The sequence below is a fragment of the Copidosoma floridanum genome, unplaced genomic scaffold, assembly GCF_036245765.1.
Source record: "Copidosoma floridanum isolate Cflo_tuat_1 unplaced genomic scaffold, Cflo_Japanese_pri ptg000029l, whole genome shotgun sequence".
NCBI classification, from domain to species: Eukaryota; Metazoa; Arthropoda; class Insecta; order Hymenoptera; family Encyrtidae; genus Copidosoma; species Copidosoma floridanum.
The window spans coordinates 247187-274353 of NW_028321906.1; the positions used below are offsets into that span (position 1 = coordinate 247187).

Here is a 27167-nt window from a genome sequence, read left to right on the forward strand (position 1 = left end):
TTTGAAATATGTTATACATCAAGTTTTTTTATGTTACAAAAAATTTTTTTAAGAGAATGTATTGGTATAAGCTTTTAAGATTTTTAAGTTCAAAATATATCTTACAAATATATAAAGCAAGAACGCTAAAACCGTTGTAATCGCTAACCGCAAAAACTACTGAACCGATTTTGTTCAAATTTTGCACACTGATTCATAAAACTTCCTAGATGGTTTTAGTATAGTTTTTATCGTAAAATATTTAATAACATTTGCAATAAATGAGCTCAAAGTTTTGCAAAAATACGCCAGCTTTTCACTCTAGTTCAGTAAAATCCGCTAGGTGGCATCGACATGAAATCGAGGCTAGCTGCAGCAGATTTAAATAAGTGTGGTTATAATAGGCCGGAGCGTCTCGATAGTGATGTAGTCGAGCTTCGGCAGTTCAACGCGCTGCATAGAGAATGCTGAAGACAGTCTTGCAGCTGGATATCCCGGTTACGGACGACACTCTTATCCAAGGGGGAAGGGACCTAGGTGTCCATTCACCCTGAATCTCGACGAGTGCAATCAAAAAAAAAAAATTATTCCAACCGATGCCGCCTCTGCCACAATAACAGGAGACATATCTAGCCAGAGCCCAATCTGCTCCAACTCATCAGGGTTGTGTGGTAGTTCCACCATCCCACCCAGTGCTGTTAGAGAATTTGTGGCTACAAATGTAAGCCAGGGAAAACAACTCTGAGGGGCATGGGGAGCTACAACGGCTACCTTCTTGGTCGTCGCGTCCCCAATGCGCTAACCCATGTGTTCCCGTCTAACGATGAGCGGTTGGTTATCCGGGGAACGACCCGAGACGAGATATTCTTTGGTCAGCAGCGTACCTCCCTCTATCACAGTCTCCGTACATCGAGACTCCCAGGGTAAGAATCAAGCAACCCGTAGCCAGCTCTTCATCATCAGGAATAATAATAAAGGATAGCCTGGAAGTTTCACCACTGGCGCTTTTTAGGGCCATTATAAGTATTGGCGTTCCCTACTTAACCATCAATTTCATCGGTTCTTTTTAGGATCCACCTAAGTGTAAACTACCTTGCCAACAAATACATTTTTATTATTATTTCCGGAAGCAATTCGTCGACTAAAAGACTATATTAACTAAAGACGGGCACTATTAAACCAAGTCAGCCATTCACTAGCAGACGTCACCTGCGGAGTTGTTCTTTGCAAGGCTCAAAAACCCGGTGACCGACGACCCTATATTACCCTCTCGACTCTAAGCATTCAACCAGGAATCACTGATCCTCTCCAAGGTCTGCGTTGGGCAAACCTATAACAGCTATGAAAGCTACGAAGGAAAAAAAATTGAGCCAATGGGACAGCCTCCACTGGACAAGTATCACTTACCAATCTCCCCATCTAAGATCACCAAAACAACTGAATCTGCAAAATAAAAAAGGTGCTTTAGACACCAACGTCTTCGACGTTATACCGGGAGACGTTGGGAAAGAGCACTACAACTAGCCCCAAAGCTTCGGACATTGTTATTTTTCTTCCGAGTAGTCTGGGTTTTCAACATCAGGCCAGAGAAGATCACCTTGAGGTATCCCGGCAGTCACAATTGCTGTTAACTGAAGACTGAAAGAGTTAACTTAATAAGCTCACTGGTCTTTTTTAGGGCCATCGGACGTCGAACTACCTTGCCAACAAATATATTAGAACTTTACAAAATTGACAGAATACAGCTTTTAGGGGTCACAAAAATTTAAAGCATGCCAAAAGTCGCAAGAAGGTGAATTGGAAGAAAAACTTCAAATGTATCTAATAAATATAATTTTGCTTAGGCGTCAAGAAACTGACGCAGAAAATTTATCGAGATTGAAACAGCAGCGTCAAAATCGACAAAGAAAGAGTCCATTACGGGAGAGATCAGCTTTTCATTGTACCCTCACAGCAATCTCTGAAATCTTTAAAGATCCTACTTTAGATTTTTAAATAAGTAGAAAATGTTCTTGTGTTTTTGTGGCAATAAAAATGTAGGGTTTAAGATCCAGGACTTTGCTGCTCTGGTAATAAAGTTGTGAGATATGAGAAAACAAAATTTTTTTAACATAAATTTTTTGGGGGTTTAAAATCTTAACAGCTTTAAAAAATAGCCGTTTTCGTGAATTATACGGGAGAAACTGTAAATCAACGGCTTCTTATGGCCACCGATTATTTTATGGCATAAAGAACGCACGGTACCTTTCAGCATAATTTTTTTTTTGAATTTTTACACCTTATTATTTGACCAAATAAACTATATGTATTCCGAAAAAATATGTTTTTAATAAGAAAATTTTTGTTTTAAGATGTGTCAGGAATATGTGTAAAATTTCTAACTGAAAACGTTTCACATTACATGTCAACACACTACGGTATTTTATTTAGTAATTCTCGGGCGAAGCCAAGACGGGATACAGCAATAACAGCTTCAAAGACATACGTAACAAATCAAACTATTTTTATAAAAAATAGTGTACTAATCTTGGAAATTTGTACTTTATTATGACCCTTTTAAATTATGGTGTGTTAGTACGAAATAAAAATTAGTTTATTCATTAATATTTTTCCCGTTACAAAAGCACATGGCCATAACCTATAAAACTGTCACAATGTGGTAAATGACGCACTTCACTTGCTCGATTAACTCGGTCTACGGATTTTCTACCTTAATGGCGAATTCTTGTCAATCGACCAAGCCTGGTCAACTTCTAACCATTTTGTAATACTAAAGCACGTATTGGATAAGAATACAGAGATGGTCAAAAGTTGGCCAGGCTAGTTTGGTAGATGTCGCCTGCTCAGTGAGTGTTGATATACCGACTTATCTGTTTGTTACGCCCTACACATTTTTAATTAAGGTATTAGAAAATTCATTTATCTATACTAATTTCAAGAAAATGGGTAAAGGAAAAAAAACAATAGACAACTACAAAAATTTACCAAAGAAAAAAGTTGAAAAATGTAAAATTCTGTGAATCACCGAATGAAATTGAAGGTTATACTTCAAGTGATTTTTCCAGTGATCATGAACCATGAAATAATTTATATCAATAATGATGATAATGATGCGTCCATTAGATGTAGGCCATCATTGCAGGCTTAAGTTATTGATGATGACCCTTGCACTAAACTTGTCCTGATACATCTGAGAACTAAAACTTGCTGGTACCTCTCGATATTCGTGAGTAGCTGACTCCTCACAGTTAAGCATGACTTGAGTGAAACGCTTGAAGATGGCAAGGTTGCTGCACATCCCTAAAGCCAAGGTTAATAACTTCTCGCAGTTAACGTTTTGGAAAATTTGAGAGACAAGATATGCTGGTGCTTTTTGATACTTATTTTTGTTCCTAAATTCAGGTCATACGGTCGCACACCATTTCCACCCAGGATTTAGATTAGGTTAGACTACTGGAGCAGTCGACGCATAATGGCACAACGTATACGAGTGTACGGTTCGATAAGTGACCGTCTTTAAACACTTTACATGCTCTCCAGAATACATCAGTTAATGTCAACAAATTCGATTATATTTTATTGAATACCAAACGCTTTTGAAACTTTTCGTTTCGTATTTAAAAAAGTCGTCTTGTGGTATGCATTTTTTTAATCAGTACAACATGCGGCGTTTCTTTAAATATAAATTTAAGTGATGATTCGTGACGCTCACTATTAAGTATGCTTTTAAGCTAGGGTGCTGGTAAGTTGATGGTCGGAAAGATGGTTATTCACCATCATTTTCACCAGAAACCTGTGTGTTTATGGTCGGTATTTCTTGCAGCGAAATTATAATTTAAATCATGGAACTTTTTTTAAGACTATTTTAATAGTTCAGTATCCTATTCGAACAAGTTTCATATTAACATTTTTTTTCGCATGTGAATTATAAGAAATCACATTTTTTGAAACGATTTTTACATTAACTATTTTTTTCGCTAATGACATGCAACAGTAGTTTTTGTAGGTACCTCGTGGTGAATGTTTCTCGGTCATTCGGTTTGTCCTACCACCATGTCACCAGATGCAAACTCCATTTTTCCACCGAGGGCTCAGTAAACGTCCAAAGGTAAAAAAAACACTCCAGATCGAAAAAAAGTTACATGCTATTATATCTATAGTGCATTACATCATTGGGGTGCCAAGTATGACCTACACCTGAAGGGCGCGGTTGTTGTACGTTTCTTATCCGAGTCATGTATACTTTTTTTCTCATTAAGGGTACAATTTTGCGCCCTACGGCCCACTCAAGTGTACCCACGGGCGCAAAATTGCAGTGTACCTTGGGTAAGGAAGATGTTGTTCACGGCTTGGATACAAACGTACAACTATCGCGCTCTTCGGGCACCAAGTTTGTACTCTGCGCCTTAGTGACGTAATGTACTATGTGGCCATTTAAAAACATTTTTTGTTTGAAGTGATAGCAATATTAACCAAAATGTTCAAAACAAAAAAGTACGTTTGCATAAGATTTACTACTTCTGTAATTAACATTTGACCTACACATTTAATGTTAATTTATTGTGAATAGAGACGTTAATTGCTATAAAACGAGTTTTTTAACTTTCTCAAACATTTTTGCTATTGAGAGTAATCCAACAGCATTGTAGAGAAAAACTTACTAAACTCAATAGTTTTATTTTCATGAACTCTACAACTTTTGTCATCAGAACTGTTTTCTCAAGTTTCAATTTCTATCTTTCGTGTGCAAAATACGGTTTATTTGGTGTTTTTGTATCTATTTTTTATTTTAAACTATTATCTCACATGCCAGAGTAAAATGTTATATATAGTAATATAAAACTTTGTATTTTGTTGTGAACTACAATTTTATTCTTGAATGCGAATGCGTAAAACGTACGTGAAAAAAGTTATCATGATAAAACCGGTTTTTTGTCTTGCAGCGTTGCTGTAAAAATATTAGCAACATTTCTCTCTCTTGTGAAAACCTACCCAATCATGTTAAACACCAAGCTACCTACAAAATATGAGCATATTCAAATAGTAATTACACAATTTAAAAAATTTATTATGTGCACACACACATGCAACAAAACTATGTAACCAACTTGAATCACCCTTATATCAGGTTGAAAATTTGTTTTACATGGAAAATATACAATTCAAAAAGACTTTTTGCTCTAACGAAAATATGAGACACTTTTACACATTGATCATGACTAAAAAAAGAGTCATAAGCTGGTAGTAAAGTCAAGCGAAAAAGCAGAAGCCTCGAGAAGAGATGAAATCCAAAGAGAAGCCTGCACGCTCGGCCAGTTGAAAAGCTCAAATACTTAATTAAGCATAGGTACAGGAAAGTAGGATGGCTGACACACGAGTGAACTAGAAGAAAGTGTGCCTAACGAATAGAACGCGACGGGGACTAGCTGCACGTAACTCGATTATTAGACGAAAGCACGGCTGCTCCTTGTCAGTGCGTCTCGCTGATAGATACTTTTATCTATCTCTCCGTCAAGCCTCCGTAGCTCGGACTGAGAGCATAAGGCTACCCTTTGGCACGGGGATATGCGTTAGCGGAAAGTTGGATGAGGTACATGTACTTACTAGTGTATAAACTCAACTCGGCGAATAATTGAATTAACTCGGCGCTACAGCAGGACGGACGCGTCGGGTATGTAATGGCCAACGTCAGTTGGAAGGAACGAGGACTGCACTCTGCGGGACGTAATTAAATCCGTTTAGTGTTGCTGCTTTTGACGAATGGCTCAGGCGTTCGTTTGTCCCAGAAAATGGAAAAAGTTGCCCCTGCTGCTGACGGGCGACGGCTGCGGGAGTTTAGGGATCTAATTAATACGTCCAGGTTAGCTGCTGCTTTCATTGTGCTAATTGTCTGGGATGCTGGGTTATTAGTCTCAGGCAAATCGTTTTGAGTGTAAACAGAGTGTGAGCAACGCGTGGGCTTGTCTCACAAATTTAGAAGTTATCCGAGATCATCGCCAACTTGTGCGTATTAAATGTATCTATAATTATAAATACGGTTCAGTGATAAGGGCTGTATTGATTGACTGCAAAGAGTGCAAGAAGAAAAAGTACATGGGGAGTCAAGGGGGTGAGATTGTTGACGAACGTACTTATTAGAAGATTTTTAACGTGATTCTTACGTCACTCACCCATGCATTGCTCTTTATTATCGCGAGAATTCGAGAGTTAGCTCACTATCTCTTTTGCTCTCTCTTTCTCTCTCTCTCTCTCTTTCTCTCTCTCTCTCTCTCTCTTTCTCTCTCTCTCTCTCTCTCTCTCTTTCTGGTGCTCTGAGTGTATTTTAAAAAGTAAATCAACCTTATTCCACCCTCGTGTTCTTTAAAATGAAAAAAAAGAGAAACTTTCAAAGTTTCACGGGCTCGAGAGCAACCTCATTTGTAAAACTGCTTACTGCGTTCATTATTTAAGCATACAAATGCGTCACCCGCCCTTCCCCCTGAGTGCGGGGAGTCGTGGTTTCATTAAATGAGCATGAATATTTTACCTCGGGATTGTCAAAAGGATTGTTTTTGTAACTGATGTTAGCGTGGTTTCTTTGGAATGCTTGACGGTTAGCATATTTCAATTGACCGCTGCATTGAATACATTTTTCGACTCCAAATGAGAATTTCCTATTTTTTTAGAAAAGTAAAAAAAGTTGTCCTCTATGTTGCACACAAAAGTTGTTTACGAACTTAAAGTGATTTTTAGATTTTAAGATCTCTGTAGTTTTACTGTAATTTAATTTTTATATGCACCGAGAGATAATAAAGTAAGAAAACACTGTTGTAGCCCTCGATAGCGGTGTTACTATTTTTTTTTTTTTTTTACCATATTATTTTTATCATGTCAAAAAGGCATTCACAACGCACAGACATTAAAAGCTACTGTTTTTTGTATTTCTAACTGTAAAAAGTCTCTTGATAAAGGAATTTTACTATCAATTAATCAGTGTTGGCAAAATAATTTATATAATTTGTTTTCTCTCTTACTGTATTGAATTAAAAAAGAGTCGAAGCTAATGTTAATGACAGATCTAGTAACTTCGATCAAAAACAGACTTCCACCTTATTAGTTTATTTATAGCCAAGTTAAAAAACGCCACTCTGTGCGTCCAGCGTTTTAATGCGACTATACTACTGTGGATGAGAAATAATTAGGTTACCTTTGCCCGACTAAATTCATCCCATCGCTCATCTGCAGATCCATACCGAGATCACATTTTTGTTTTTGCCGATGAACGGACGAAAATAACGCGCTAAAAGCGTTTAAAATGGAAAATTGGAGAAACCATTTTGACATTTTTTTAAAACCACGTGTTCAACGCTATCAAGGATAAAAGCACTTTTCTCCCTTATAAGAGTGAAGGCCGTCAACCACTCTAAGATTTTACGGCCTTACTTATATCGGTATTTCGAACGAAAAATGACAAAGTCACGCGTAAAATGAAAACTATAAGCGTCAAATCTTAATTTTGTTTTGCGTTGACGAAGTGTCTCAGAATTTATAATTATCTTATCCAATTACTAAATGCTACCAATTCTGATGAAGTTTCATATTTTCCAAAACAGGTAGGGCTCACGGAGCAGCACAGCATCAAAATGACCGATCGGCGAGCAAAACGAAGCCTCAACATCATCATCAGCATCATACAAATCGTTACGATCATGTGTCAAGGTAAAAGAAATCTTACTTTTATTCTGTTTAAGTCGTGTCCCTGAACAACCAAATGTGATCAATAAGACAAAGGAAATGTCCCTTAACTCTTGTTATATTTGAATAACACCACCTCTAGGACATCTCAGATCAAAAATATAAAACTTTTCAATTTTATTTTTTTTTCAATAGAAAATTTAACTTTTTGAACGTTTTGGTCAAAGGATGTGTCCTTTTTAGTTATTCGAGAAAAAACTTTCTGAACACATCAGTCAAAGAACATTTCTTTTGTTAATTAAAAAAAATTATTCTTCAAAAAACATTACTTCAATAAAGTCTTAGACAAAAAAATTTTACTTCCTCCATAATTTAGGCAAAAAAAAAATTATTTTACAGCACACTAAAAGAAGAAGATGATTTAGTACAACTTGTATTAATTGGTTTTGGAAACAGATTCACAGATTAAATATTGCTTTTTATGCTGACATTTGTTTTCTAACCATTAGTTTCTGTTAATTGATTCGTAATGTTTCACACTACACTACAAAAACAAAAATGAATTCTACGTAAATAATTGAAGAAAACAAATAATTTATTATTTTATAGCGGAATATATTATGTACTAGACACGAAAATTTAAAAAAAAAAGTAGAAGGAATATTTTTTGTTTAGAAAATTACAAAGCATGTGTTTCCTCCCTGAGATTTTTATAAGATCGTATTTTCCATTTTAAAAGAGAAAGAGCATCCTCATATCGTTTTTTAAAAACTTTTTAGTATTTTAGAAAAAAGTCACACCAAAGTTTTGAAGTCAATTTTGCGATAATTATCATGTAAGACCAGGCTGAATTTGGTAATACCTTCAAAATGACAACGCTTAAGTTGGAACACTGTGCTATGTACATATGAATCTCAACAAATTACTGGTATATTGGGGATGTGCAAAAATAATGTAACTTTTTTTTTATTTTCCAACTTTATTCATACAAAGACAACCTTACACGTTAAATCATTAAAGTATTCTCCGTTATTATGCCACCAAATCGATAATTCATGGATCCCCTCAAAAAATAATTCTTGGCTTTTCGACGCGAAGAAATTATTGACCCACTTTTGCACTTCTTTAAATGTTTGAAAGTGTGCACCTTGAAGTTCATCATTCATGGATCTGAAAAAATGACAATTAGTTGGCGCGAGGTCTGTAAAAAATTTTGGATGCCACAAAACTTTCCAGCCGAGAGACATTAAAGTTTGATGGAAAGGTTTCGGAATATATGATCTAACGTTATCATACAACAATTTCAGTGGACGTAGCTCATGGCCAGTAAATGGACGTTTTTTATTTTATTCCAATGGTTTAGTTGCTGACAATAACATTCCGCTGTAACGGTTTGCTTTGGTTGTAGTAGCTCATAACACAAAATTCCCTTCAAATCGCACCAAACACAAAGAATTACGTTATCTATAGAAATTTCCCGTTTGGAAATTGAAGTGGAGGATTGTCCGAGATCAACGTATGATTTTTTCCGTATCGGATTATCGATGTGAAAATAATTTTCCACAAAAATGACTTGTTATAATATTCAACAAGGAGAGAATGACAAGTATTGATTTGATAGTTTTTTTTTTTTTTTACTTAGCTGGTGTGGAACCCATTTTCCTGCGCTTTTGCAATTTTTTTCTATTATTTTCAAATATCTGGCAATTGTGCGATCAACTATAAGCACTTCTGCCAATTCTTGTTCAGTCCGACATGGATTCTTGTCAAACAGAGCTTGCAAATCTTACCTAAAAACTTTTCTGAACAACCTTTACGTTAATGGTCATTCAAACTCAAATCAACACTTTTGAACCGTTTGTACTATCTAGTAATTATTGGATATATTACTAATTGTAAGTTAGCACCAAAAACTTTATTTAATGATTCAAAGGCATCTTTCGCCTTATTCTCTTGTTAATATATTAATAATAAAGACAATGGTGAAAATGTTTCTTACTCATCGATATTGTTAATCTTGTTTATTTGTATGTTCTAAAAATCATATTAAAATTCTTATAGCATATTTGTAAAGGTTAAGGTCCTTTAGTATTTCGGCCGAAGTTTCTACTTTACTGATCTCCCTGTTTTGAGAAATTATTATTAATAACGGATAATCTAGCTATTTAAACCCAAAATAACGATATGAGCCCCCAAGCTAGTAGTTGTAGAAATCAATCAAACTCAAATTCAATGCAATCCGTTGGGCATTGAAAGAAAAAAGTTATATTTCATGATCATTAAAGAGTGTTTCAATGTGCATAATCTGAAATGTAACTATTCTCCAAGAGTGATGCATCAAATGGCCTGGAATTTTTACAGGATCTCTAAACAATTGTGGCTCTTCTAATAGTTTTTGTATACATTAAGTTTCAGATACAAAGTTTTATCTTTACAAATTTCAATGTAATATGAAAAGGCTCTACCTTACCAATTACCTCATTTTGGTGAATTTCTGTTAATAATTAAATAAAAAGTTATTTTTATGGAAAATAACGAGATGGGCCGCAACGCTGGTACTCTAAGGAATCAATTCAACTGAAATTTATTATAATCCATTGCTAATTGATGGACAAAAGTTGCTTCTTGCAATCGTTAAATCGTACTAAAGTACTTATTATATAAAATATATGTTTTTTCAGAAAGGAATATATGAAACGATCTATATTTGAATAGACTTTTAAAACTATAAGACGAATGCTGGTCTTCTCGTAGTTTTTGTAAATAGTCAGATTGAAAACTAAAGTTATCGTCACTAGGAAGTTTATTTTTAGGCATGACTGAAACTCAGAAGTGCATGCCTTGTAGTTTTTCCTGAGAAAAATCTGTAAGTACCCTGAAAACTTTTTGTTTTTGTGTAAAAAATATTTTGGTAAAAAAAACTGCGATCGTGGACCTCGGCGTCAGGGGCGTTTTACATTTTAGATCATAAAGTTGATGTAAAACTTATACGTATTTAAAAAGTATAAATCAGATAAAATTAGCGATATAAATCGCAAAAAAAGCGCTCGAGGCAAAGTCAAGGGTGACAATCACTGTGTTCTGAGGATTGCTCCTCCTTGTCCCATTGGATGTATAAATTGTTTTTCAGCATACTGAAGACGAAAATTTCTTCTCTGGCGCAGGATTGGCGAAAATAGTATACGCCTAATGTTTAAAGTTTAAAAAATGCATTACATTTCACATGAAACATTAGATGCAATGTTTATTTATATGAAATCTAAGACATGCTTAACCACGCTTACTAGGTGCGTAATATACTGTTACCAACCCTGCACCAAAAAATACCGACTTTCAACACAGTGTGGTAATAACAGTAAGATAGTATCTCATACCAGTCGTGTCTTACATGCAAAAACGCAGTTAGCCATTTTTTAAAATTGAATATTCACACAAAAACCATGAGAAGACCCTCGTTCGTTTTATCATTTTAGAAATCATGTTAAAATTTCAGGCCATTCAATGAATTACTTCATACAAAAGTGACGTTTCAGAAAATCTGTACTTTATTACTCTTTCATGATTACTTATGGCAACGCCTCCAACGAAGAAACGTACAGGACGGTAAGTCACCCTTTACATTATGTTACCGTTCAGGGTATTATTTTAATAATTACACAGGCCCACACAAAAAAATTGACTATACTTTTGACCAGACCAACTTTTTTCTATGTATTTTTTGACGCTGAATCCAAATCTGCAATAAAAACATAGCCTTTCCCAGCAATTTTTGGAGTAATTGTAGAAAAACGCATAAAAACGGAAATCAGATAGTCTTAAGATGGATAGGATTAATTTGACGCCGAAAAACTGAAATTATTTTATTATTTATTATTCATTTATTTTACTTACATAACCCACCGGGGTTGGTAAGGAAGAACGGGTTTACAAATCAACTACCTGTACTCCTTTTACAATTCTTTTGACTTTAACTTACTCTAATTACTTCTATTTTCAAGTTATTTAATTTTTATTTTTATTTTTGGTTTCGTAGACCATGTCTAACCTTAACCTATCTTTTGACTGTCGCTAATCACAAATTGCTTTCTTTACCTATACTTGTACTTTACTTTACTTTATTTTATCTATTCTCACTTTACTTTACTCGAATCTCGTCTAAACGCCGATACAAAAACTCAGATGTTCCAAAATTAAAAATTCACAAACAAAATTAAAAAAAAAAAAAAAAGAAATTTCAAAAATTCAGAAATTCAGAAAATTGTAAAGATTCCACATACTTAAAATATCCAAAATTAAATAATTCAAAACTTACAACTAAATTACTGTTAAGTTATCACAAAAATTCGAAACTTATATAGCACTTATTAAAATAATCAAAATTTTTCTCTCAGTCCATTATATCCTAACTAAATTCTGTTAACACTTTTTCACTAGCCTCTGCATGACTGACCACTGACTTAAGCACCACTAACTACCACTTTTTCCTCACGCCTTTAGCCACTTCCTACCACTTCAGACTTCACTTTCTCTCTCCTCTGTCGTGTATGTCTCCGCTCCCTTTAGGGTACCTCTCATCACTGGCCCTATATTGTCCTGTTCAGCCTGTTGCCACTGCCTTCCTTTCTGTCCTCTCTTCTCGCTCCTTGCTTTCCCTGCTCCTCTCTCTTTGGGCGAGCCTCTTCCGTTTGTCTCCCAGTTATACCTTTGAGCTTTCCTTTTGCACTTCTCGCTTCTTGCTTCTTCACTATCTCCTTAATATCTTTCTCCACATCCCATACCCAGGTCTCCCAGAATTTCTCTCCCTCCTCGAGCCCTTCTAACCTTTCTTTAATTCCTGACAGCTTCTTGTTTATTTCTACTACATCCATCTCTCTCTTTTTCTCCAATTTCTGCAGCCTTTCCTCGACGATCTTCCTCTCCCTTTCTCTCTCTTTTTCTATGTTCGCAGCAAATGCTTTGACTCGAAACAGCTCTCTTTCCACCTCTCTCATCCACTCGCCTAGATCGCCTTTCTCATCTTTCTCCAGCATCTTCTTGATCTCCTTCTTTCTTTCTCTCTCCCAGCTTGCTTGCCCGTCCATCCTTTCTTGTCTACTTTACTCTCGTTCTGCACACCTGCTTGACCTGTTACTCTGCGGTTCTCTTACCACGTGCTTATGCTGGTCGGCTCGTGATTTCTTCCCGCTCTCTTCTCCTTTCTATATAGGTCTGTTCCGCTCTGCTTCTTGCTGTACCGAATCACTGCTCTTTCCTTCACCCCTGTGGTTGGAATCGCCCTCCTTACTTTCCTCGCTGGACTGAACTTCCCTATCCTGCGTAGTACTTCCTAGTGCCTGTCTTCTCCTCCTCTCTATCTCTTTAAGAATCAGAAGGCCTCTTCCCTTCTCATCTAGTGCTTCTCTGGCTGTATAGCCAGACTTGTATTTTTCACAATACTGTACTACGTGCTGTATTGACTCTGCCTCCTTGTTACATAGCCTGCATTGTTTTTCTCTCTCTCCCATCCAGTGCTGTCTGTTTTTTACCTCATTACCATATCTGAACCTTGCAATCATTATTTGATCCTTTGCCTCTAGGTGCGACCTTGCATATTCGGGCATGTCTTTTGATTCCATTAGTAACTCTTTGTAGAATGTATTGTATCTCGACTCCTCTATCTTTTTCCTCCTCTGTATCTTTTCTTCAGCTTCGAGGTTTCTTTCTACCTGTATGCACAGTCTGCCTTCTCTTCTAAGCTCTTCTACATCTTCGTTGTCTCTCAGAGTCCTCTCCAGCGTTTCTCTCCTTAGTTTCGCCCAGTATTCTGCTTGCGTGTGTGACCTTACTCTCTCCTTCTCTTTGATGCATTCTTTTACTAGTTGTTTTTCTGAATTTCTCGCTTTCTCTTCGTACCTTACTGCTCTCACTGTTGCTTTGCCTCTGAAGCTCCTTTGTTTTGTCTCCTCCTGTAATATTTAATTGGGCGTGTTCCTATCCAACCTTAAAATCCACTTCGCATATTTTCTTCTGGGCCCCTCCGTACCGTCTTCCTCTTTGTAGCCCCATACCTCTGCTCCAAATAGTTCTATACTCTCTACCAATGCATCATACATCCTGTATCTTCTTCCTAGGTCTTCTCTGAAGATTCTTTTTTCAATGCTCTAGGTCTTTTTCATAGCTACCATTGCCTTTTTCTTTCTCTCTCTCAGATGTTTGACTGCCTTGCCATTCTTTTTTAAGACATAGCCTAAGTATTTAAATTCTTCCACTTCCTCTATCCGTTCATCATTCCACTTCCATATTATACTTGCTTTTCTCTTGGATTTCTCAAACACCATTATTTTTGTCTTTTTCAATGCTTACTGTTAGGGCCTTAATCTTTGTACATATTCTGAACTGCTTCAGCTCTCTCATCGGATTCACTTGAATCTATCTCATCTGACGTGCTGTTTCTTGAGTCGTTTGTCGAGCTCGCTTTGTGAGAGAAGAGCACAGCGATAAAGAGTATATCCCCGGTGGTGAAGAGCGAGCTGTCATAAAATTCGATCAAAAAAATCTTAATGATCTATTTAGATAGGGCAATCTATCTAAAGAACAATCAGAAATTATGGCTTCAGAATTCAAGAGAAAAAATATGCTAACGAAGGGTACTAAGATAAGTGTGTACCGTAAAAGAGAAGAAAACTTTCGTAAATATTTCAAGGATAATTTTAAATTAGTTTACTGCACGGATGTAAAAGGACTTATCGATGAATTAAAACCAAATTTGTACAAGCCCAATAAATTGGCGGCTGTTCATCGATTCGTCAAAGCGCAGCCTCAAAGCAGTTCTCCTTCACATCACAAATAAATACGCTTATATACCTTTAGCACACTCAACTGTGCTCAAAGAAGAATATTCTAATATTGAATTAGTCTTGACAAAAATAAAATACGAGCAACATAAATGGCTAATATGCAGAGACTTAAAAATTTTATCTATGGTACTCGGACAACAATCTGGATTCACGAAGTATCCATGTTATTTGTGTATGTTTGACAGCAGAGATAGAGAAAACCACTACAAAAAAAAAAAATCTGTCCATCAAGAGAATCGTTTAAACCGGGTAAACATAATATAATAAAGAAACCACTTGTTGATCCATCGAAAATTTTGATACCTCCTTTACACATAGAGCTTGGATTGATAAAACAATTTGTCAAGGCCTTAGATAATGACGGGAAACGTTATCAATATTTGGGTACAGTATTTAGTGAAAAATCAGATGCTAAATTAAGCGAAGGTATTTTTGATGGTCCTGAAATACGCACTTTATTTAGAGATAACAATTTTGAAAAATCTATGAACGATATTGAAAAAGCAGCATGGTTAAGTTTTAAAGAGATATCAACAAAATTTTTGGATAGTACAAAAGATGTTCATTACGTAGATATGGTGAAAACAATGGTATGTAATTTTGAAAAATTAGGCTGCCTAATGAATTTACAGCTTCATTTTTTAATTCGCATATTGATCAATTTCCAGAAAATAACACGGTGAAGAGCACGGTGAAAGGTTTCATCAAGATTTAAAAGAATTTGAACGCAGATTTCAAGGACTATGGGGTATAAATATGTTGGCAGATTACTGTTGGATGATAAACAGAGAAGTGACCACAAAAAAGGGGCAAAAACGTAAAAGAAACCCTCTGCATCGGTCATTCGAAGAAAAACGTGTGCAAAAGCGGAAGCCAATTAAAAATATTGTGTCGTTAAGGCCAAAACTTCATTTTACCACATGATTTTTAGAAACATCGATTAACTAATCTTAATCACTGCCCACAAACGAAACGTGGGAGCCGTATTTTAGAAATCTGACCTCAATCTCACTATCAGCAGCCTTGAACACCCCCAAGGTAGTATTTCCAATACTGTGAAGTATTTCTAAGTTAAAGAATTAAATTTTAATCATGTTTAATCGATTTTAGAATGAACTCCACCTATTTTTTATCTGTTAGCCTTTCCACAGCCGCATGGAGAGCTTAAATTTCGTGAAAAAATTATTTACACCATGGTTTTTTCATGTATTTTTATCCGTAGAGTTGAATTCTTAAGTCGAATCGATTGTATCTTTCTTTACTACATCTTAATTTCAGTTTTTCTGCGTCAAATTAATCCTATCCATCTTCACACTATCTAATTTCCGTTTTTCTGCGTTTTTCTGCAATTACTCTAAAAATCGCTGGGAAAGGCTATGTTTTTATTGCAGATTTGGATTCAGCGTCAAAAAATACATGGAAAAAAGTTGGTCTGGTCAAAAGTACTGACAAAGTTTTTTTTGTGGGCCTGTGTAATTATTAAAATAACTACTTCTCATTAAATTCAATCGTTTTACATAAATTTGATTTTTAAATGTCGCACGCAGCTCCGATTTCAAAACTTTGCACCTAATAGTACCACCTACCACCCATTAGGTGGCAACTACTAGTTTCTACCAAACGTTGCAAAAAAAAAGGTAGTTTATAGCATATAAGAAGGGCTGCGCGACGTATTCCAAGCATCCACGCGGATCACCCGATCTATTCTAACGCTAGGTTCACACTAACGGAGACATATTCTACCCAATCCTGCCATCATTATCCACCCTACGAGGTATTGTTGTTCAATTACTGGAAGAATTGGACAAACAATTGAGGCTCTTTTTCGCTAGTAAACGCATCTTATGGATACGGATTCGTCTCGACCACTGTGCGTCACTTCTCAACCATTCACCAGCGACACTAGCTCCATCGGTGATATCGAAATCCAGCAGAAGCACTGCTTCTCCACGCCTGTAGACTCCAGCATAGGGTGTTTACTGCTGATCGATACTGACGGCTAAACTACTCATCGGTGACACCAACTTCAGCAGTGGTATCTGAATCCAGCAGAAGCACTGCCTCAATACGCCTAGAGTCTCTAATACAGGGTGCTCACCGTTGATTCAGCTCTACGGCCTCTTCGATACCCCCGGAGAGAATTCTCGTCCACTCCAATTCTCCCTCTCTGTTCAAAGCCGCCTACCCCCAAAAGGTTGCTTATAACAATTTGGCGCTCGACGTGGGGCGATGTGCACCACCTTTCCACGCATAGAGTCTCTAGCACAGAGTGCTCATTGCTGCTCGATCTCGATCGCTGATCAATGTCCTCGAAGATAACTCCAACCACCCTCAACTCTCCCGCTCTGTTCAAAGCCACCTACCCCCCAAAAGGCTGCTTATAACAAATTTTCGCTCGGCGTGGGGCGATGTGCACCACCTTTCCACGCATAGAGTCTCTAGCACAGGGTGCTCATTGCTGCTTGATCTCGATCGCTGATCAATGTACTCGAAGATAATTCCAACCACCCTCAACTCTCCCGCTCTGTTCAAAGCCGCCTACCCTCCAAAAGGACGCTCATAACAATTAGTATTGTTATGTGATGCCAAGTACGTTTCTTCGTCGGATGCGTCGATGGAATATAACTTTTCTCTTTGAATTTGCAATGGATTGGGCTCAATAGATTCCTAAAAGTACCAGCTGGGCAGGTCTTTTCGTTATTTTACGTAAAAACCAGTGGACATTGGGTGTTTAGGTATTCAAGAATGAAGTTATAATTTTATGACAGACAATATATATATATTGAAACGATATTGTGTACTAAGGTGGTGCGAATATCGTTGGAATAAATATGAGTGTATTAACTGGGTTGTGGTTTCAATAAATTTTATCATACTTAATAAATAAACATTTATAAAGAATACATTACGTAGATAAAAAAAGTACAGAGTATTGCCATGGCATGACGTGCTGCCAGGCTGGCCAGTACGAGAGTACTCGCTTTCATCGAATTTTCTGATTATTTCAAAACAACTACCTACTCAGATAACATCTCTAACATTGCGTTCGTACCTGTTACATACGCTAACATACTTATTATTACAATTACTCGCGTATACGACACCTACAATATTTATTTAAAAGAAGGCTTAGAAAATATTAAAACACCAGTTTTTCAAAATAAATATTTATTTCATTTTTAATTTTATAAAGTGAATGGTTAATATTTTGTTAATAAAGTATGTTTTAAACGTAATGATAATGCGTACATAATTAATGGTGATAAATTAAATTCATTGATAAACAGTAAATAAATAATTTAATTAAAAACAAATGAAAATAAACTAAATATTCGTTAATATATGGAAAAATTTCTGCTAAGAAATATTGTTTTCACATGTTGAAAAAAATTATTTATTCATATGAAAAAATTAATCGTTTCAAAGAATAATTTGTCAATTTATATAATTTACAATCAAATTAGGTTAATTAATAATCAGTAAATAAATTTGTAACTTAAAAATAAATTACGAACCACACTGTGAAAAAAAGAAAACGGTTTTGTCACACAAGGACCGCTCGTAGCAGAAAATTTTTTTACCTCCAATTCTCTGTTTCAATTCTCTTTAGTGTATATTATATATAACAACGGCCTAGAAAAATTATTCGACCTCAATCAAAATGAAGGCTCTTATACCATCTTTTTTTGGATGACTTAATACTGTACATAGCAGCAAAAATTGCAAATCAGGGTGGATCTAAACTTGAAGAACTTATTAATAATACAAATAATTACTACACTAGATGGTTTTGATAATTATTCCAAGAAAATGTAGAACCATGTCATTCCGTCCAGATTATAATAAATTGAGAAAAAATAAAAAGCTGACCGGAAATAACTAAAAATATAATTAAATGCACCAGAAAATGAAAAAACTGACATTCTGCACGAAAAATCAGTGAGATTTTAGATGTTCAATTAAATTATCTTCTTAGACTACACGGACACCCTTTACAATTTAAGAAAGCTAAACAAGCCTTTTAAAGCTTAGGTAGACTATTTTACAGTAAACATCTTAATGATAGAGCGAAAGTGATAAGCTACTGTCTCTTGATTAGACCGGTATTGACATATGCCATACTGATATGGTTTAACCAAAGTGCCTCCATCTTTTAAGCGTTATAGAGTACTAGTGGCCACCCCGTCTCAGTTTTGCCAGAGACTTACTCAATGGAATAGAAGTGTGTTGACATGTAATGTGAAACGTATTGAGCTAAAAATTTTACTTTTCTTTTATTTGTGACGTGGCAAAATTTGCTTCTCAATTTTATTTGCAATTTATATGGAGAAGGCGTATGGAGATTTTTGTAAGTGCCGTGGCGGTGACACGGATGAGAGAGATTGGTGGATAAGGTAGGGACAGGGGAGTTGGGTCAAAAGATAATTAGTCGACCTACCAAGCGACGAGTTGGGGACTGACGCGATCGATGAATTCAGTGGGTGTGAGACCACCGAGCGCGAAGTGTAGGAGAGAGAACGTGGAGCCAGAGAGCAGAGAGTAAGCGAATATTAAGTGCGAGAGAGATAGAGAGCGAGTGAGAGAGTGAGCGGGAAGAAAGACCCGGAAAAATAAGTCTGATCCCAACCCATCCGACCCTGAACGGCAGCCATCCCGCCGACGAGGTGTCCTCCCCTGACGACCCTAGTCGAGCCCGAGGAGAGACGTGTACGGTGCAGCAGACGAGAGAGGCTCAGGTACCACGAAGCGTTGACTTCCTGGACTGCGACACTCGACGCTCATGGTGGACTTGTCTTCCAGTGAGGATACGCCAAGGTACAGTGCGTAGGTTACGAGGGGACATGGGTGAAATTGTCGGCTATAGCGATAGACGCGAGAGCAGGAGCGGAAAGATCGGGGCATAGGGCAGTGATTATTTGCGTGCCACGGTCGGGCCTCCGTCGAGACGTGAGGACGGACGTGTTGGGCAAAGTGTGTGAAGGAGGAAAGGGGACAGAGAGAGAGAGAGAGAGGGAGAGAGAGAGAGAGGGTGTGCATGGGCGTGAGAACAAAGTAGATGAGTATAGGACACGAGTACAGGCGGGGAGATAGACGGGAAGCAAATGCCGGGGACACCTCTTGTTGGACGTTACCGTGACCTTTACGGGCCGCGACGGCGACCCACTTAGTGGGCTAGAGATTGGGCCCAGTGTGGGTGTGTGTGTGCACGTACAGCCAGCCGCATTGAGGAAGCCTGGCCCCAACCGAGAGTCGTGTGAAGGAAGAAAGAGAGTGTGAGAGTGCGTGTGTGTGGGTGGGCGTAAGCGGACATCGTGTCTCTCTGAGCGCACCACTGGCGTTGTGGTTGCGATCGAGGGATTATAGAAGTGTTATTGGAACCAAAGATATTTTAGTTATTATAATAAATACGTGAAGTAAAGTCAAAGTCACTCTATGTTGTTCATTTGACCCAGACGCGAATCCCCTTTTCAGATAGATCCAGTGAAGGGAGAGTCGAGAGCGCGAATCATCGAGTAGAGACGTACGAGAGTGAAATATCACGGTAATTCCTCTCAAACGATAAGTCACTGTGGGAACGAAGAAATGCACGTTACATATTTATATTTCTTATTAATATATTTAAATATTTTTCAAAGTCAAAAATTGAGTACTCGCTACTTCTATATAGTACAAAAGCACTAACATTCTAAAAAAATTTTGGATACCTTTTTATAATATCCTCATATTATATAACTTTAACCACAACAATTGTCATAGTAACTATCATTATTTGGAAGGAAGTTTAACCTGTGTTTCTTTTTTTGTTTAGTTACTAAGTCGCGTTAACAATGTATGTTTAACAATTTGAATTATTATTCTCAGTTGTCAATTAAACTGAAAATTAATTTGTAAGCCCACGTTACAGTGATACTTGTGGTGCTTTTATTGTAAGCTGATACTAGTAAGTAAGCATTTAGTTTTCAAGTGATTTTTATATGTAATGTTCTCGCTTGTAAGCACAACATGTATATTTTATGTTGAATAAACGTTCTTTTTTAAAAAAAGGAGCAGAGTGGATAAGGACTTGGCTTGTCTACAGAATGTTGCGGGTTCAAATCTTGAGAAAAAATAGTTTTTTCAGGAGAACTAGTTAAAGAATAAGAATAAGAAAAAATAAATAAAAATTAAAATGTGTAGTGTGGTGTGAAGGAAAGGGGACTGACGCAGGATGGTGAGAGGGGACAGTGTAAAGAGGACTGATGGCGCAGTGGGGCGAGGCGCGACGAGGTGAGAGAGATAAAATGAAAAATTTACTTCGGTTACACGTTTTCTCAAGATCACCAATCTGAAATCGTTGATTTACTTTAAGCGTGCCTATATAAGTATAAATTCAATAACTATTTAACTAATAAACAATGGAAATTTACGAAAGTAAGGTAATTGATAAACTCCGGCCAAAATACTGGATGCCTTTTAGTAGAGCACCACCCGAGGCACCACCACACTATAAAATAGTGTGAGAAAATTAAAAGTTAAAATAACTTTTTAGTACATCGAAAAAAAAGTTGCATTATTTTTGCATACCCTCAATACTTACGTGGCACAGATTGACGCACCTTATACTCTCTCTGATTAGCTGCATGATGTGATGATTTAGTAAATTTAATTTTTTATTAATTTCTGAGCGAGAATTCGTTTTACACGTATCTATTATGATAAAAACTACTTTTGCTATATTTTATTATAAAGCAGTTCACTTCTCCACTTAAGATTATATGTCATCAAAAATGTCACAAAATTAGTCCATTAATTACATACAAATCACCGCAAAAGAAAACCAGAAATGGTTTTGAGTCTTACAAAAACATCACAGTACATTTTCAATGATTCAAAAACGTGTGTGCGCTATTAGGTCATATCATTCATCTGAAATGATAAACGATATGCCGATAACGTGACAGCATTCACGATTATCAAAGGACAGCCCGAAAGCAATGAAAGCATAGATCTGCAAGAAAACTCGCATAACGACGACAACTTTCATCAGTCGTTAATCCACAACAAAACGTATTGCAGTGCGAGTGTACACAATAATATTAAACACTTATCCACGAGCCGGAACAGCATTACATACAGGCAAAAAACAGCAACGCCATTCAAATCTAATACATGCGCTATTTTTTTGCTTGCACATGACAAAAATGCTTTCAACACATTTCCCATCAATTGAACAGGCACACCCCGATCCTCTTTCAGTAGCAGCTCCATAAATGTTTGGAATGCCGTGACTCCCCGACGGATGCAGAACATCCACCAAAGCATTCTCTCTCGGGCAGCTTTCTTTATACCACCAATTGATACATTTCGACTTCCTCTCAGTCTTCCAATGTTGCCTGCGAGAGTTATCGATGACGCTAAGTGTGTGCCTTACCACGAGCTATCATATGTAAAAAATGTCGAGCTGCATCGTGTGTTATTGTGCACGCTTTTAACGTTTGTTGAGAATCCCTTTGCTTCCCCTCCTCCTCCTCCTACTCATCTGCTTGTTTGGCAAAGCTGAGTTGTAGTAAAAATTTTGTAGTTATATTCTTCGTGGAGTTCTGCTGCTGATGGATTTGCTAGGTACTTGTTTTTTGTGTATATGTGTGGCACCTTATGTGGGGCTGGCGAGTTGGTAATCCAAACGCAGAGGGTACGAAGGATAAGAGTATCCAGCCAATAAGTGTTTATCATAGATAGTACCCATATCTTCATGCATACAAATCACATGTGAAATCTACTCCTTGTGTCTACTATTCGGCATGTATTTACATATAATATGGTTGATAAGCCCTTATTTTCTGGAGGTGTTTTACTTTGCGTCTTCTTAGCTGAACTTGACAATTCACCAATCCCATATAGTACGACACGTCATTTTAAACACCTTAGAATCTCATTTGAGTTGATGCGGTGCTACAATTATTATTACAAATAATTTTTTATTTTGATACAACATAGTTCAGAGTCCTTTTAGTATAATGGACCATGATAAAAAAGTTGTCAATTTTACTAATACTTAAGTTGGAGTTTTTTCTTCTTATCAATTAACTATAAACTGTGAGTTTTTATAGATTTTTCAATTGTCCTTAAAGAAGCACAAGTCGATGAAATATTGGGTTTGGTTGTACGTTTGTGCTCGAGTTGTTAACGACGTTTTTCTTGCTATGGATGTAAAGTACTATTTTGCACCTGTAAGTACACTTTGTAAAAATGTGATAAGGAAATTTTTTGTATACTCAATGTTTATTGCTGAATCTGTGGTAATTGTTTCTTATAGTAAAAACATAGTAGTTGTCGTACCTGGTGGCGAATAGCACTAGAACAAGCACCGGACTCCTTGTGTTGGCCCAGGGGGGATGCACACCAGGTGCAAACTCTATTTTTCCTACTAAGAGTGCAGTAAACGTCTAAAGGTAAAAAAACGCCCAAAGTAAGAAAAATAAATTTTCGTACAAATATATTGTCTCTGTAGAATGTTACATAAAAATACGTTTGCTTAGTATTTTTGGGTGTAAGATAAAAAAATATTGTTATTGAGGTCAAAGTTTTAGACTTGCATAAGAATCCTGGACGCAGGTATCAACAAACGTATAATCTCATTTAATATTATTTTGTTTTATGTTATTTTATTTTATATAATTTTTTTATGTCTATGTGTGAGAGGAAATCCACAAAAAAATCCCATTTTTGTTCCCCATTTTTATTAAAAAATTTTTTCTGAGACACACCCTTGAAACTCGGCTTATTTTATTTGTAATGCCTTGTACTACAGAAAAAAAATTTTAAACATGGGTTTCAGTAAAGGTGACACCTTTTTTGACGATTTAAATGTTAAAATTATATTTATATATGTGATATTGTAGATAACTTTACGAGTCAAACGAGCCCAATTTCAAGGGTGTACCTAAAAAATTATTTTTTCAATAAAATGGGGGTCCAAAAAAAAAGCAGTGCGGTAGCCTAAAAAAACTCAAAAGATAAAGAATGAAAAATTAGGATGAGTAGTAGTATAGTTTCAAACCAAAAGTACCATTGCTCCGTTACTGTCAAGAAGCTTTTTTATTCTAGTGTAATAGAACTACCATACGATGTCTGTAAGTTTAGCTCAATTCTGATTTTAGGGAGAGTTGATTCAAGTAAATGATTATACAGTACTAATGGACAAAACTAAAAAAGATTGCTTTATTATTTCCGGTAGTGGTCCAGAAAAAACGACAAAAATATCAAAAATCGTTTTTTGCGCCGGTTATTGGCAGATTCCATTAAAAAAAACTTTTAGTAAGCTGATGCACTTTAAATAGACATAACAATGAACTGCACATTAACCTGATTAGTTTCGTGCTGTGACCACAAGTGGCAAAAAACCATAGATCTTCTCAAAATTTCGAAAAATTATAAACCTTGTTTTTTTAAAGATTAAAAGTGAAATTTTATTACGTTGTAGCTTTTGTGTCTACCAATTACCACTCAAAATTTCAGTAAGATCGCATTAATATTTTTTTTAACCCACAATTTAATGCAAAAAAAGCACTTTTTTTAATTGGCCCTAAAAAAGTTGTAGTGCTGTAACAACAAAAAAAGCCACTTTGGGTTATAAAGAGTCATAAAAATCCTAAGATATAAGTAATTATGTGCATGCATATGCACTTCAATACTCTTATTTCTACGTAAACACAATATTTTATAAGAAATGAAATGATTTCTTAATTTTTTCAATATAAAATATTATCAACCACCAACAAAAACGAAAAAAATTTTTTTCTAAAAATACATTTTTAAATATCTTACCAAACAAAAAAATAATATTATGACTTAAAAACCAAACCTATTCAAGGTAATGAGAATCTCAAGACAAAAAATGCAGTGTGAACGTTAAGATCGGTCGTGGGAATAATAAGATATAACACGCATACACATGCACAGAGGCCGCGGAACTGTTTTTCGTTTGGGGTGCTCATAAGCTGATAAATCGTGAATGACTAAAAAAAAAGTGGCAAGAAATAAAAGATGTTAACTTAAAACATTTATCCAAACTGTACGTATTGGCAACAATATTAAATATCAAAGAAAAATTACAAAAAAAATTAAAATTCAATAAAAAAAAAATAATAATATGTATTTAATCAGGTAACAAAAATACTTTGACTGTTTTGTTATTTGGGCCAATAAATTCTTTAATTAATTAGTTCATTGATAAATTTTCAGTTTGTGATTTATGCATATTTAAAAGAAGTAAATTTGTTTTTCTGCTCTGTGTCATGGTATTCGGTAAATCTGTTAGTAATCGCTTGAGAGCCCTGAATGACCGTTTAGCGCAAACTGATGTTGCAGGTACAGTTAAAATTAACTGTCGAACTTAAATACTAATTTTGCAGTACTTTTTTTCAGTAGTTACACTTTCAGTTGGTAAATGTTTTTGTATGATTTTCGGTAAAAACTGAAGCTGCTTTAATAAGCTAGATACATTAAAATCAGTTGCATAAATGCCTAAAGATGTTTGTAGATCATTCGCATCGAATATTCTTCCCTTGGCAGATTCAAGTAGTATGTTTTCTAATATTATTAGGCGATTAATTCCATCTTAACTAAAGTGACGCTTTGTTTCAGCAACAAGACAATCAATGATTTCATAAAAATTTTTGGGCATCGTTGTTTTAGCATCTAATTCCACAGGCTCTGAGCTCGCCACATCTGAATATTCGTATCTACGAGGAATTTTTCTTTTTCTCTTAATCTTGGGGTGGCGTAACTCTATTTAAATTAAATTTGCAGACAATAAAATGATTGAATAAATTGTATTACCATTCCTAAAATATAAAACTAAACGGAATTCTAACCTAGTTCTTCCGATGCTTTTTAGACAGCATTCCAAATATTATTTAAATATTTTTCTGTTTTGTACCCATTTAACGTTTCCATCAAATACTCTACACCATTTTTGCACCAGAAACCGTAAAATTAGGGCTCTGTAGAGCAACTGCAAGCTCTTCACATGGTGTAAAAATTAATTTTGATATACATATATAGTGCACAGACAGTTTCGAATCGATGTAAGTATTTCAAGTAGCCCTTAAGACTGGTTCTTAGACCATCACGAATATATCTTGGTAAATCCAATAACTCATCAACAGTCTGTTGAACAAGTTTTAAATTTGTAATAAATCTGTCGATCGGCTTGACTCGGACAGCTCAGCGAGTTGGGTATAATACTTTTAAATCAAGAGTTTCACTGTTGTTCATTTGACCATCTATAGAGATAGGTATAACAATATCACGATACATATTTTTCTCTTAGATGATTCTAAAATAACATTTGTTACATATTTAACGGTTGTGAGAGAGTCATTGATAGTATCGGATTTTCGTGCTATTTTTTTGCAGAGTCAAACCTAGTGAATGGTTAGAGCAATGGATAAAAATTAATTTCGGATACTTTTCACAAATTTTCTGTTTCATACCACTGATTCTTCCTGACATATATGCCGCTCCGTCAAAACAATGACCTCTTAATTTGCTCAAATCTAAGTTTAATCTTAAGCATACGTCCAGTGTAATTTTATATGGCGTTTCTGCTTTAGAATCAGGCGCTTTATACAAACTGATAAACTTTTCATGTATTCCGAATTTTTCATCGACGAAGCGGAGGCAAATAGAAAATTGCTGATTACCAGCCGAGTCCGTAGTACCGTCAGCCATTAACGAAAAGAAAGAACTTTTTCGCACTTCATCATTTTAACCAATTTATCGACATGAGGGTTATTATTTCATTTTGAATGTCATGGCTTCGCCAATTATTTCTTTTAGTCAACCAATTTTGCAATACCAGAAAAATTTAGATCTTTCTTTTAACAACTCCATAAAGTTTTCAGAATCAGACTCATGACCTTGCAGAGCAAGTCCGCATCTAGACAATAAATTTGTGATAGAAACAATTATTTTTGGTGTTTGTAACGCATCTTTTCGTTGTTGGTGAGCCTGTTTGTTCAAAAGATCTACTACTTTATTTTTTTGTAACTGATGATTTTGAAAAACAGCTTTTAAATGTGCATTGCTGTTTTGGTGCTTATTAAATTTTTCTATTGCTCTTTTCCAATTGTCTATCCCCTTAGTAATAAAAGCACTTTCCTCTTCAGATGAAAAATCTTTGCCTAAAGCTTTTTAACATTTAAAACAAAAAACTTTGTCTTTCTTACAATCATAATGCAGCCATTTGTACGTCTAAAACCATTATTATAAATTATAAACCATTATAAATTTTAACAACTGACACAAGCCTTGTATTTTTATTACTCTATCTTCGTTTATTGCTAAGTTACCACGTCTTATTAAGTCGTAAAAACCAATTAATTAACGCGAAAGTGAACAACATTTTCGCTTACTTAGAGAGCAACATCACATATGTGCGTGATAAAAAAACATAACCTACCTTCGTTTGGCCCTCAAACATATTAACACGTAACATTAACACATGGCGTGCCATTCAGATACAAAAATTCGAATATCTAGCACACTTAACCTTTTAGAGATTAATTAAAGCGCTTTAGGCCTTACATTTGTATCTTAAATCACAAAAATGGAGTTAACAAATTAGTTGATTATTAAATAAATAAAAAAACGGCAGAACAGGTGAGAACGCTGACTTCAACTCTAAGCTGGCGA

The 27167-nt window shown here is 35.8% G+C and overlaps 1 protein-coding gene across 1 annotated transcript in view; it reads left to right on the forward strand.

Annotated features, from left to right (window-relative positions):
* The first annotated feature begins 7666 nt into the window (after positions 1–7666).
* The window catches only part of LOC106637211 (lachesin), a 472386-nt gene continuing 452885 nt past the window's right edge, over positions 7667–27167 (forward strand). The window contains exon 1 of the mRNA XM_089596117.1: positions 7667–7677. Coding sequence (XP_089452243.1) covers positions 7668–7677 — 10 coding nt within the window. The 5' untranslated portion in view covers position 7667. The remainder of the gene's footprint in view (positions 7678–27167) is intronic.